Source organism: Callorhinchus milii, unplaced genomic scaffold, assembly GCF_018977255.1.
Source record: "Callorhinchus milii isolate IMCB2004 unplaced genomic scaffold, IMCB_Cmil_1.0 Scaffold10, whole genome shotgun sequence".
Taxonomy (NCBI): domain Eukaryota; kingdom Metazoa; phylum Chordata; class Chondrichthyes; order Chimaeriformes; family Callorhinchidae; genus Callorhinchus; species Callorhinchus milii.
Window position 1 is genome coordinate 21,061,054 of NW_024704751.1, and position 12,493 is coordinate 21,073,546.

Sequence of the window (12,493 nt, forward strand, 5' to 3'; positions counted from 1 at the left end):
CCGACAAATCTGGCTGGACCTCCTCAAAATCTACCGCTCCACTCTAGCCTCGGCCAAGTCGTCCTTCTACTCCAGGATAATCCTGGAGGCGAAGAACAACCCCAGGCTACTGTTTTCTACCACATCCCGACTCCTCCGTCCCCCCCGCCACCCCGCGCAGGTCATCTCCTCCAACCTTCACTGCGAGGAGATGCTGGATTTCCTTGAATCCAAAATCAAGGGAATCCGCTCCGCGGTCACTTCCCCTCCAACATCCACCAACCCCCCACCCCCTCCCTCCCACACTCCGACTCCAACCCATCCTCCCCTACACACTTTCGTACCCGTTTCCCCACCCTCTGTCACCAAACTCATCCTATCCCTGAAACCCACCACCTGCTCCCTTGACCCCATCCCCACTCCACTCCTTATCTCTCAGCTCCACCTCCTTGCCCCACATATCACAGACATCGTCAACCTGTCCCTCTCCTATGGCTCGATTTAAAATAGTTGTTAAAAGAAACAGGGGGGAGATGAGGAGAAATGGTTTCAGCGAGTTGTTGGGATCTGGAATGCATTGCCTGAAAGGGAGGTCGAAGATGACTCACTAACAGCTTTCAAGAGAAGTAGATAATTATTTGGGGAGGACAAGTTTGCAGAGCTATGGGGAGAGCGCGGGTGAGTGGGATTGAATTGGAAGCTCTTTTCAAAGAGCAGCTCAAACACGATGGGCTGAATGGCCTCCTTCTGTGCTGTAAAATTCTATGATTCTATGAACACCTCATATTCACATTTAAGCAGAATAACAATGCCTGGTGATTGGTGTTATCTTCTCAGTTATTCTGTAAAGTTTAAACAATGCTTTTCATTTCCGTGGCAGCACTCCTTAAAGCAGAACAATGATGTGAGTGAGAAACACCTTAACTGTTCTGTGTAAAGAAATCCTTTATTGTTGGTTTGACACAGTGTCTGACACATGCGGAAACCCATTACCGTGCTTAAGAATATGCAAACCAAACAGAATTCCATCCATCCTACCTAGCGTGGAAATTCCAGAGATGTTTATAGAAAGCTAACTCTGTGCCTGGAGGGACGCACCCAGGTGATAGGTGCAGTTTGGCAGAAACCAAAACATTTTATGATTGGGTGGGAACTAGGCTGGAGATCAGGGGTGGGGTGGGTGCGGGGTGGGGAACACTCCAGACTGATTGTCAGGCTCATTTGACGTGTTCGTCACAATTGATGACAGTAAGTTCGAGGTGAAATTGACGCCAGGGACCTCCACCTGCCCGGGTTGTAGCAAAATCATCCCAAATAACCATCAGTTAAAGCTACATGGAGCTTGCCTAATGTTTTGCTCCATCCACGAATCGAACGCGGTCCTCTCTCACTTGCTCAGGAACTGGACTAGAAGCTGTCACAGAGGGTTGGCTCGAGTCTGACATTCTGTTACCAAACACGTCACATTGGAGTGAGTTCAGCCCCAAGGAAACACCCTCCCTCCCACCCCCACACCCCACTCTATAAACCTGTGCTGGCTTGTTCTGCTCCCTCTGCATATCTCAAAGTTTTTGTTCTGTGTTGGGTTTTTTTCTCAATCTCATTTAGTACCTTTGAAACCTTTATAAGGTCCCCTCTGCGACCTCCCTTGTCAAGGCTGAGAAGTTTAATTGTTGCTCCCTTTGAAACCCTAAACCTGTGTCTTCTGGTTCTGCTGCCTCAGTGCATCTGAAAGTATGAGTTTACTTTCTCAACCCCATTTAAAATCTTATCAACAACAAACAACAAATTAGATTTGTGTGGTACCTTTCACATTTCCGGCAGGGCGAAACCTTGGGCAAGTTTCCTTACTCCACACAGAGCCTAATAATAATCCCTCCAAAAAAAAAACAATAATAAATTGGTCATTTTCAATCCACGACTGTTTGTGGGACATTGCTGTGCGCAATTGGCTGCCGCGTTCGCCCACAAATATACAGTCAATTCACTTTACAGTATATTCTGTGAAGTGCTTTGGGACGTCGAGAAGACGTGAAAAGCACTATATCAAATGCAAGGATTATTATTATTATTATTATCTGGAGGACGTCCCAAAGCACTGAAAAGTTCCTGTCTGAGCCCTTTTACATGTTCCTGTCTGAGATATCTCCTTTTATGGTACCTACTCCGTCCTCTAGCATGAGAAATCATGTTCGTTCCTCTGTGCTGCCTCCAGCAGACATGCAACTTCCCCATCCCTCCTCCCACATCCAACCCGACCCAATCCCACCCTTCCTGTTACAGTGACCATAGCTTTACACAATCTACAGAGCAGAGGTCAGCTTCAGCAAGGCTCGCGCAGGTAGGAAATCAACCTGCTTGGCAACACAGCTCAGCTTTATTCCAGCCTTTCTAAATGCGTTGACATTTGAAGAGTCCTGAGCTTTTCATTCCTTTTGGAATTCACTGGGTTCTGCTTACGTTGATACAATCTTTAGTGACCCACCCAGAGCTGCGGATGAGTAATATTCCTGCAATCGCACATTCTGGCTCACGCCTTCCTGATTCAGAGATAACTGGAAGAGCATATTACAAGGAAATAAGTTTGCTTGGGGGAAATGTGGCTTATATTAAGCCGCTTATATTATCCCCATTCCACTCCTTATCTCCCAGCTCCACCTCCTTGCCCCACATATCACAGACATCGTCAACCTGTCCCTCTGCTCTGGCTCTGTTCCCATTCCCTTAAAAACTGCCACCATCACTCCCACCTTGAAAAAACCCTCCCTTGATGCGTCGCAGCTATCAAGCTACCGGCCCATCTCCAACCTCCCCTTCCTGTCCAAGGTCCTGGAACGAGTTGTCGCCTCCCAGCTGCGCTCTTTCCTCTCCACCCATTCATTATTCGAACCCCTTCAGTCGGGTTTCCGTGCTGCCCATAGCACAGAAACTGCCCTGGTCAAGGTCACCAATGACATCCTGACCATCTGTGACCAGGGCTCCCTCTGCCTCCTCATCCTCCTCGACCTATCGGCAGCATTCGATACGGTCGACCACGCTATCCTCCTCCACCGCTTGTCCTCCCACCTCAACCTTCAAGGCCCTGTCCTTGAGTGGTTCAGGTCGTACCTCTCCCACCGTCTTCACTTTGTTTCCATGAATGGCTTTTCCTCCACCCCCCGCACTGTCTTGTGCGGTGTCCCTCAGGGCTCTGTCCTCTGGTCCTCTGTCCCCTCCTCCTCACCCTGTGGTGACATCATCCGCAGACATGGGGTTAACTTCCACATTTATGCGGATGACACCCAACTCTACCTTTCCTCCTCTACCCTCAACTCCACGACCCCCGATGTCCTGACAGCTGCCTGTCCGACATCGAGTCCTGGACGAGAGACAACTTTCTTCAGCTCAACGTGCGCAAAACTGAGGCCCTCCTGATTGGCTCACGTCAGCGCCTCCGCACCTCAGGCGCTGACACTATCAGCATCCAAGGCTGCACTCTCCACCTCTCAAAGCCATCAGGAACCTCGGGTTCTGTTCAACCCTGAGCTGTCATTTCTCCCTCATATCCGCGCCACAACTGGCACCGCCTTCCATCACCTCCGGAATGTCGCACTACCTCACCCCTCACGCGGCTGAAACTCTGGTCCACGCCTTTGTCACCTCAAGGCTGGACTATGGGAACTCTCTCCTCGTCGGCCTTCCCGACCCTCCCTCCACACTGCAGGTCATTCAGAACTCTGCAGCTCGTGTACTGTCCCGCACCAGACACCGCGACCACATCACTCCCACCCTCCCCCTCACCCTCGCTCGCCTCCACTGGCTCCCCATCCCCCAGAGGATCGAATTCAAGATCCTCATCCTCACCTACAAGGCCATTCACGGCCTCGCTCCCTCCTACCTCTCCGACCTACTATCCCCCTACTTACCTGCCCGTACCCTCCGTTCCTCTGGCTCCGGTCTGCTCCACATCCCCCGCCCCAACCGCCCTACCATCGGTGGCCTTCAGCCTCTCAGCCCCGAGGCTCTGGAACTCTATCCCCCAGTGCCTTCGCCACCTCCTCCCTTTCCTCCTTCAAGGCCGGTCTCGAGACCTTTCTCTTTGACCGTGCCTTCAGCTCCCCTCTCGACTCTCTACCCCCTCCTCGCTCCCTCCCTTCCCTCCCCTCACCCTGACCATTTCCCCCCAATGCTCGAGTCCTGACCCAACTGTACAGCGCCTTGGGGCGTCCTCCCAACATGAAAGGTGCTCTATAAATGGAATCTTGTTGTTGTTGTTGTTTCATATCCCAAGGCGCTGGACAGACAGCGTTATGGACCCGAACTGGGGGTCGGGTCGGGGTCGTGGAGGGCAAGGGGGGCAGCAGGAAGATCAAAAGCACGGTTGAAGAGGAAAGTGTTGAAGTGGGTCTTGAAGGAGGCAAGGAAGGCGGCGAGCCAGAGGGACTGCAGGTTGGAGTTTCAGAGGGTGGGGGCAGGTGGCAGAAGGCCCACCCACCAATAGTGGGGCGAGCGAGGCGGGGAATGTAAAGCAGGCCAGAGTCCGCTGAAGGAAGGAGTGAGCAGGATGGTAGGGGGTTAGGAGGTCAGAGAGGTCAGGGGGAGCAAGACCATGGAGGGCTTTGAAGGTGAGGACCAGGATTTAGAACTGTATCCTCTGTGATGGGAAGTCAGTGGAGTCGGGCGAGGATGAGGGTGATAGAGTCGGGGAGCCGAGTGCAGGAGAGGACATGGGCTGCAGAGTTCTGGATGATCTGCAGCCTGTGGAGGGAGGAGTTGGGGGCCGACAAGCAGTGAGATTGCATAGTTGAGCCTCAATGTAATGAAGGCATCTTTGAGGCCTGTGGAGTGTCGGAGCCGGGCGATGTTGCGGAGGTGGGGAAGGCAGAGCGGGTCATGGCACAGGTGTGGGGTAGAAAGGATAGTTGAGAGTCAAACAAGACCCCAAGGTTCCGGACTGGATTGGCAAGGTGCAGTGGTCAACCATGGATGGTGATGCTGTCAACGCCTGAGGTGAGGAGGCGCTGATGGGAGCCTATCAGGAGAGCCTCAGTCTTGTTGATGTCCAACTGAAGAAAGTTAGCTCTTGACTGTACTTTAAGTCATTGGTCTCCTCCGCACCCACTCTTGGGTCAGTGGATACATTTAAATTGCATTAATAATAATCCTTACATTTGATATAACGCCTTAGCACATCATCGAGATGACTCGAAGTGGTTCACAGGATAATAATAATAATAATCCTTGCATTTGATATAGCACTTTTCACGTCGGGAGGACGTCCCAAAGCGCTTCACAGAACACACTGTAAAGTGAATTGACTGTATATTTGTGGGCGAACGCGGCAGCCAATTGCGCACAGCAATGTCCCACAAACAGTCGTAGATTGAAAATGACCAATTTATTATTGTTTTTGGTTTTGGAGGGATTATTATTAGGCTCTGTGTGGAGTAAGGAAACTTGCCCGAGGTTTCGCCCTCTGCCTGGAATTGAACTTGCAAAGCGAGTGCTCTAACCCCTGAGCTACAGGACTCCATGAGGATCCAGTGTACAGGATACACTGTAAAGCGGAGTGACTGTGTATTTTATTGTAATAACATAATAGTAATAATCCTGGCATTTGATATAGTGCTTTTCACGTCTTCTCGACGTCCCAAAGCGCTTCACAGAATCGCCTGTAAAGTGAATTGACCGTATATTTGTGGGCGAAACATTGTAATGTTCCATGAGCACCAGCCGGGGGGCGCTGCTGAACCCCCACCGCGTTCACGCTGGGCTACACCGCCACCAACAGGAGGGCACCGGGGCTGCAGCGCCGAGTCCTGAACAACTTTAATGAAATGCAGGACAAAAGCCTTTTTTGATGAAATATGAAATAAACTTCAAATCAAACGCTGCATCACTGCGGCAGCAGCATCAAAGCAGAATCCGAACAGGTCACAGGCCGAAAGCGTAACCCCTGTCCTCTCGCTCTCTTGTTCTGATGCTTTCTTCTCTCATCGCAGATATTCACAACTTAAAATTTAATTTTAAGACAGAGGCAAGTCTCTCTCTCTTTTTTTCTCTATTGATGGTACGGATCAATAGAAAAATGAATCGTGACCTAGTTAAAGCCAGTGGCCACAAGTCAATGTCACAAACTGGATGTAATTCAGTCTTCGCGAGATATGGTAAACGGTGACTCTCACTGAGGCTGGTGCAGGGAATGCAAATGTCAATCTGATACTGCGAGTGAAGCGGGGGTGGGGGGGGGGGGAGAGGGATTATTATAATAATAAGAAGAATAATCCTTGCATTTGATATAGCGCTTTTCACGTCTTCTCGACGTCTCAAAGCGCTTCACAAATTACGCACAGCAGCGTCCCACAAACAGCCATGGATTGAAGTGACCAATTTATTATTATTATTATTATTTTCCTGGATCTTCATATATCTGGGAATATTGTTGTCTCTCTTGTTGCAGTGAATTCACTCGATCGTTCCCTGCACTTGTGCAATATAATAATAATAATATCACACAATACAGTCCACTCATCTCCCCCAGTGGGTGATAATTGGCTCATTCACTGTGAGGAGCGATTGTTGAGATCAAGAGGAGCTTTACCCTGTCTGGGACACTTGCTGTGTCCAGCAAGCACCAAAACACAGGAGAAATGGGCAAAGGTTTGCATTCTTAAACACCAATGGCACACAAGCCCCTCACTGGGGAGAGTACATCAGAGAAAATATTGCTTCAAATGTCCTTCACCAATCCCCCTTCCCTCTCTCCCCACCTCTATCCCCCCTTGCTCTCTCCTCCGTCTCTCCCCTTCTCCCCCCCACCTCCCTCTCTCCCCCTTGTCTCCCCCCTCCCTCTCTCCCCCTTTCTCCCTCTCTCCTCCGTCTCTCCCCCTCTCCCTTTCTCCCCCCCCTCCCTCTTCGCCCTCTCTGCCTCTCCCTCCACTGCCTCTCTCCCTCTCTCTGCCCTCTCTCCCTTTCTCCCCCAACTGCCTCTACCCCCCTCCCTCTCTCCCTCTTCCCCCCCTCTCTCTCTCTCTCTCTCTCTTCCCTCCCTTCCCCTCTCCTTCTTTCCACCCTCCACTTCTGTGAAGCACTTTGGGATGACTCAACGCCAAAAATAAGGAACTATATCAAATGCATTATTATTATTATTATTAAGCACTCTGAGATGTTATCCAATGTCACTCGGCTGGTTATATCTAGAGACTTGTCTATGCGGAGGCTGAAATCCTTGATGTAATTCAGCTGCCATCACAAATCACACAGGCTGTGAACCACTAACACATAAAAACAGAGAAACCCTTTGACTATGAATGCCAAATGACTGTAAGCAGTCATGCTGATCTCAGGACTCCTACCTGCCTGAACCTGTCCAGCATTTCCACCTGTAACCGCACCCTTTACGCCTTTAAAATGAAATTGTCATGAGCAATAGTGAACAAACCTGTCCACACCACAGGATCAAATATCAGGAACCAGGAGGCGAGCCAAATCACTTTGTAATTAATGTTTTCCAGAGCATCAGAGAGGAAGGACGGGAGTGTGTGAGTCCGGGAGGCTGTGTCTGATCTCCGGTGAGACTATTTTCAGTGCCTTCAGTATGGTTAGAGTTGGAGTTTTAAGTTGATCAATAAATAATTGAATCATTGAGTGGTAACGATTATCTGAGAGCTGTAACTTTGTTTTCACTTCTCAGGGCTCCTATACCTTATTTGTTTGTGGTGTTCTCTGGGAGGTTAACAGAAAGTATCAAACTAAATAGAAATAAACTTGCTTTAAAAACAAGTACTGCAGACAATCTGGGAATGGCGGGGTGAGGGAGCGGAGGGGAGTTAGAAAAATTAATCAGAAAATGAATGTGAAGCGGGTACGATACTGAGCTTTATTGTGAACATTCCTGATGATGACGAGTGAGAGATTTCCGTTGATCAGTAATTCTGTACCCATTGTTCTTTGACAATTTGGGGCCGAGAGAGTTTGGGGGTAACTGAGATCCGTCTCCGGGGACAACCCTAGTTCTCTAAATGGAATGTATTCTGTCTAAGTCAGTCAATGACAACAACAACAACAAATTACACTTGTATAGCTTGTATCATGTCTGAAAGACATCTCGGGTGCTGGACAGTCAGGGGTTTTTGGACCGGAGCTGGGAGTTGGGGGCCAGTAACTGTGGAGGACAATGGCGGGGTTAATTCAGACCTAACCTCACTCAACAATAAAAGGGGATTGAAGGGATATCTATAGAGCAATAGTGTAAAAGGAGAAAGAACCAGAAATTGGGATTGGTCAGGGCAGGAGCTGGGTTGATGGGCTGAATCGCCTGCTTCTGAGCTAATCAGACAATAGTTCGGATGAACAGCAACAGCAAACTACATGTGTATAGCGCCTTTTACGTTGGGAGAACGTCAAGAAGGTCCTTCGGTTCATTGGATCTCATCTTTTGTCCACAAACCATATAGTCAATTGACTTTACAGTACATCCTGTGAAGTGCTTTGAGACATCTCGAAGACGTGAGAAGGCCCTATATCAAATGCAAGGATTATTATTATTATTAATATTATTATCCTTGCAGTGAACCCACCAGGTTGTCCTCCTGCTCACAGCACCCAGCTCTTTTTCCAGTTGTTAAATCCAATTCTCTGCTCCCAGTTCGTTTTCCCCTTTGTTCTGTTGTGGGAATCACCCGATCTCCTGCTCAGCACCACTTCCCTGAGGTGGATAGGAACCCCAGTGTGTGGAAAAACAAAGGCACGATTGACAGTCCCAGTCAGAGGCTTCCACGCTAACATCCTTAGTGTTAGGCTAATGGCTAATGTGTCAAATGTTACAAAGAAGTCAAAGGAGCTCGCTCCTGACCAGGGACTCAGCCTCATAAGTCAATATCTTTATAATATGATGATATTGGTATGGATTGTCAGCATCTGCTTTTACGTGACGTGAAGGCATCTCTGTACGTCTTGTGCTGACTGTTTCATTACTCCTTACACTTCGGTACAATAATAATCCTTCAAATAATCCTTGCGTTAGATACAGCTCCTGCTACAATGCTTTTCACGTCTTTGAGACGTCTCAAAGCGCTTCACAGAATTTACTGTAAAGTGAATTGACTGTATATTTTGTGGGCGAAACGCGGCAGCCAATGTGCAGAGCAGCGTCCCACAAACAGTCGTGGATTGAAGTGACCAATATTGTCATTTTTTTTCTTGAGGGTTTATTATCAGGCGTGACAGAATAGTAGAACAGATGGCTTTGTGACAGGCACAAAGTTGTTGGATGATGTTTGAGCTGATTCTCGCAGGTCAGAGGGGAGATGTTTGAGCTGGATCCCAGCCCGTGTCCCGTCTCTCACTAATTCTGTACGCTGCTATTTCTGTTGCAGGTTGACCATTGCCAAAGGGAGCCATGGACTGGGGCACGCTTCAGGAGCTGTTGAGCGGCGTCAACAAGTATTCTACAGGGATCGGCCGCATCTGGCTGTCCGTGGTCTTCATTTTCAGGGTCCTAGTATACGTGGTGGCTGCGGAGCAGGTGTGGGGCGATGAGCAGAGTGACTTTGACTGTAACACCAGGCAGCCGGGCTGTGCCAACACCTGCTATGACCATTACTTCCCCATCTCCCACATCCGGCTGTGGGCCTTGCAGCTCATCTGCATCTCCACCCCCTCCCTGCTCATCGTCATGCACGTGGCCTACAGGAAAGAGCGGGAAAGGAAAAACACCATAAAACATGGGCAGCAATGTCCCAAACTGTACACAGACACTGGGAAAAGGCATGGCGGGCTGTGGTGGACCTACCTGTTCAGCCTGCTGTTCAAGACGTGCTTCGAGATCTCATTCTTGTACATCCTGTACAGGATCTATGACCGCTTTGACATGCCGACTCTGGTCAAGTGCTCAGTCTATCCCTGCCCCAACCAGGTGGACTGTTACATCGCCAAACCCACCGAGAAAAGGATCTTCAGCTACTTCATGGTAGCCGGCTCTGCCCTTTGCATCGTCCTTAACATGTCCGAGATGCTCTACCTGATCTTCAAACGCTGCTTCTATTGTTGCAGTAGGAGGGCAGGCCGGAGGAACAGGTCAGAGAGGAGACAGAACCAGCTGAACTCCTTCCGTCCTCACCTGAATTACAGGTATGTCCAGCGCGACAACGAGATCCAGCCAGTGGACAACAACGAACAAACCTCCCCGTCGTTCTGTTAAACCAGGACCAGTAGAGCCACGTGCTGAGTGTGTCAGGAGTAGGCAGGGACACAGGCTGGATATGTATCAGTCACTTTCATGTATTTCCTGCCCTAATGAAATGAAATGTTGTTGTAATGTGGAACAGAAGGGAAATAACTGTACCCTCTCAAGAACTTAGACAGCATCTTTCACGGAGGATAATCTCGCAGAGTTTCACAGAGGCAGAGTGAAATCCCAGCAAGGTGAGAGTTGACTGTGGTAGAATTTGGGGAGAGTCAGGCAGGGAAGGAAGGTGCGAAGGGGGTGATTTTTGGGAGAGACGTCAGAGAAGGGGAATTCCCCGCATCCAACATTTCACGACGAAACTTGCCTCGAACTGACCAAGGAATAATGTGTGAACCACCAACAGCCAACCTTGAACCACAATACAAATAGGCTGCCACTGTGATAGCATGTGGCCAAACCTGACCTGGCACAGACCAGGCGAGCAGAGTGGGTGTGAGGCTGAGAGCCGCAGACTACAATGACTTACTGACTATCTCAGCCTTGTCACACAGATCGTCACCATCAGGGATCTGCAGGACCATTGTCGCAGACAAGACAGGAGAGAAACTTCCTTCTCTTTTCAAATAGTACTATGAGATCTTTGATGTCCACCTGGACAGACAGAGTGTCTCCCAGCCACAAGTGATGATGCTCCCAGCTTCCTACCACTACTTTCTTGGAAATCTGCTGTGTAATTCTTGTCAATCATGTATTTATTGTTCTTTTTCTACCGCACGATCACCGTGCTATTGTTCTGTGTAAATGCACATTTATATCGCACTCAGTATGTTATGAGTATAAGATGCCAGTGCTACTAAGATAATAATAATAACAAAAATAATAATAAATATATAGTCACAATCATTGGGGGAGGGTAGAAGTAATGTGGTATGCAATGTAATAATTTGTTCCGATGATCATTGACACATCACATATCAGATATTACCATCTCCTCCATAGCCATTCAGTCCGTGATCTTTATAAGAATTCTTCCTTTTTCCCACTCCCCTACCTCCTGCCTCTCACACCCGCCTGCACCCACATACCCACTTTTATAGCTTTCCTCTCCTAATAACTCTAATAACCCTCTGTGTAAAAAGAACTCAAAGTCTCTTTAGTGATGATCGAGTTACCAGCTCACTGATGTGGAAATAATTTCTCACAAACTGCGTCATGGAATCTGATTGATAAAGGCCAAGTTCATAATTCTGGGAGAGTTGAACTTTTGCAATCTCAGTCTTTATAAAAATAATAATACCTGCCTTTGATACAGTGCCTTGTTACATTGTTGAGGTCTCAAAGGGCTTCACATAATTTTACTGTAAAATGTATTGACAAAATGTAATTTGGTTGTTGTTGTTACTGACTACTGATAAGGCAATGATTTCATCATCTGTCACATAAATCAACATTATTCAGAAAACCATTATTTAAGCGTATTCAAACTAGTCTGAGAGTACCCACCTTCATACTCCTGTATGTGGAATGGAATGTGCACTCTCTTCCTGGAAGGACACACCTGCTTACATAACTCTGGAGAGACATGGCTTGGGGACTCCAGAGTCTGCGTTGAGGGTAACTGCTGGAGTCTGACCACCTAAAATGGCATAGCTTGCCATTGAGAGCACTGCCTGGCAAGCTATCCTGCTGCTTGTCCAGCTAGGACCACCCTACCCGTTGGGGTTTTGGCTTGCAGGGTTATCAGGAGTTGAGTGGGAGGATTCCTTGCCCCTGTGATAATATCAGGTCTGTGTTGTAACTTGTGACGTGGCTGTATTTCTGTAACAAAGCAAAATTGCTGTCAATAACAAAGAAGGTAATGTCAATACATGAGAGGTATTTCTTTTGATTGGATTCCTTACCCACAGATCTACAGATAACAAGCCTGGGCCGGCTCTATGGCTCAAGACTAACCTGCTTTTGTGAGTGTATGTAACAACAATAAGAACAACTTGGATTTGTATAGCGCCCTCCACACGGGACGGCATCGCAGAGTGTTTTAACTCTGTATTTGAGCTTGCTAACAAAGCAGGCCACTCTGGGCTGGTGACCGGATTTCACAGTATTTCACAGGAACAACGTCATTGTTTTATATATTACTTTTGTATGCATTGTAATAGGAAACTCAATAAACATTTGAATCAAATACTTCAGGAAGGTCCTGCTGTTTGCAAACGGTTAACCCATTCAGGGGAGCAACAAGACCCAGAAAGGCCATAGTTTTTCGTCTGATAATTCGCCTTAAGGACAAGAACAAGAATTCTGTGACATCCCTTTGCAACCAACAACAGCATTTACATTCTCTGC

General features: G+C 48.2%; 1 protein-coding gene across 1 annotated transcript; it reads left to right on the forward strand.

Moving 5' to 3' along the window:
• The first annotated feature begins 7,286 nt into the window (after nt 1-7,286).
• On the forward strand, nt 7,287-11,468 carry LOC103187072 (gap junction beta-3 protein-like). Its single transcript, XM_007906415.2, has 2 exons — nt 7,287-7,529; nt 9,336-11,468. The coding sequence occupies exon 2, from the start codon at nt 9,359-9,361 to the stop codon at nt 10,157-10,159; it is 801 nt and encodes a 266-aa protein (XP_007904606.1). The 5' UTR covers nt 7,287-7,529; nt 9,336-9,358; the 3' UTR covers nt 10,160-11,468.
• Nucleotides 11,469-12,493: the final 1,025 nt, after the last annotated feature.

What these genes read in the sequence shown, in the direction of transcription:
- LOC103187072 (XM_007906415.2), top strand. Translation starts at nt 9,359, where the DNA reads ATGGACTGGGGCACGCTTCAGGAGCTGTTGAGCGGCGTCAACAAGTAT.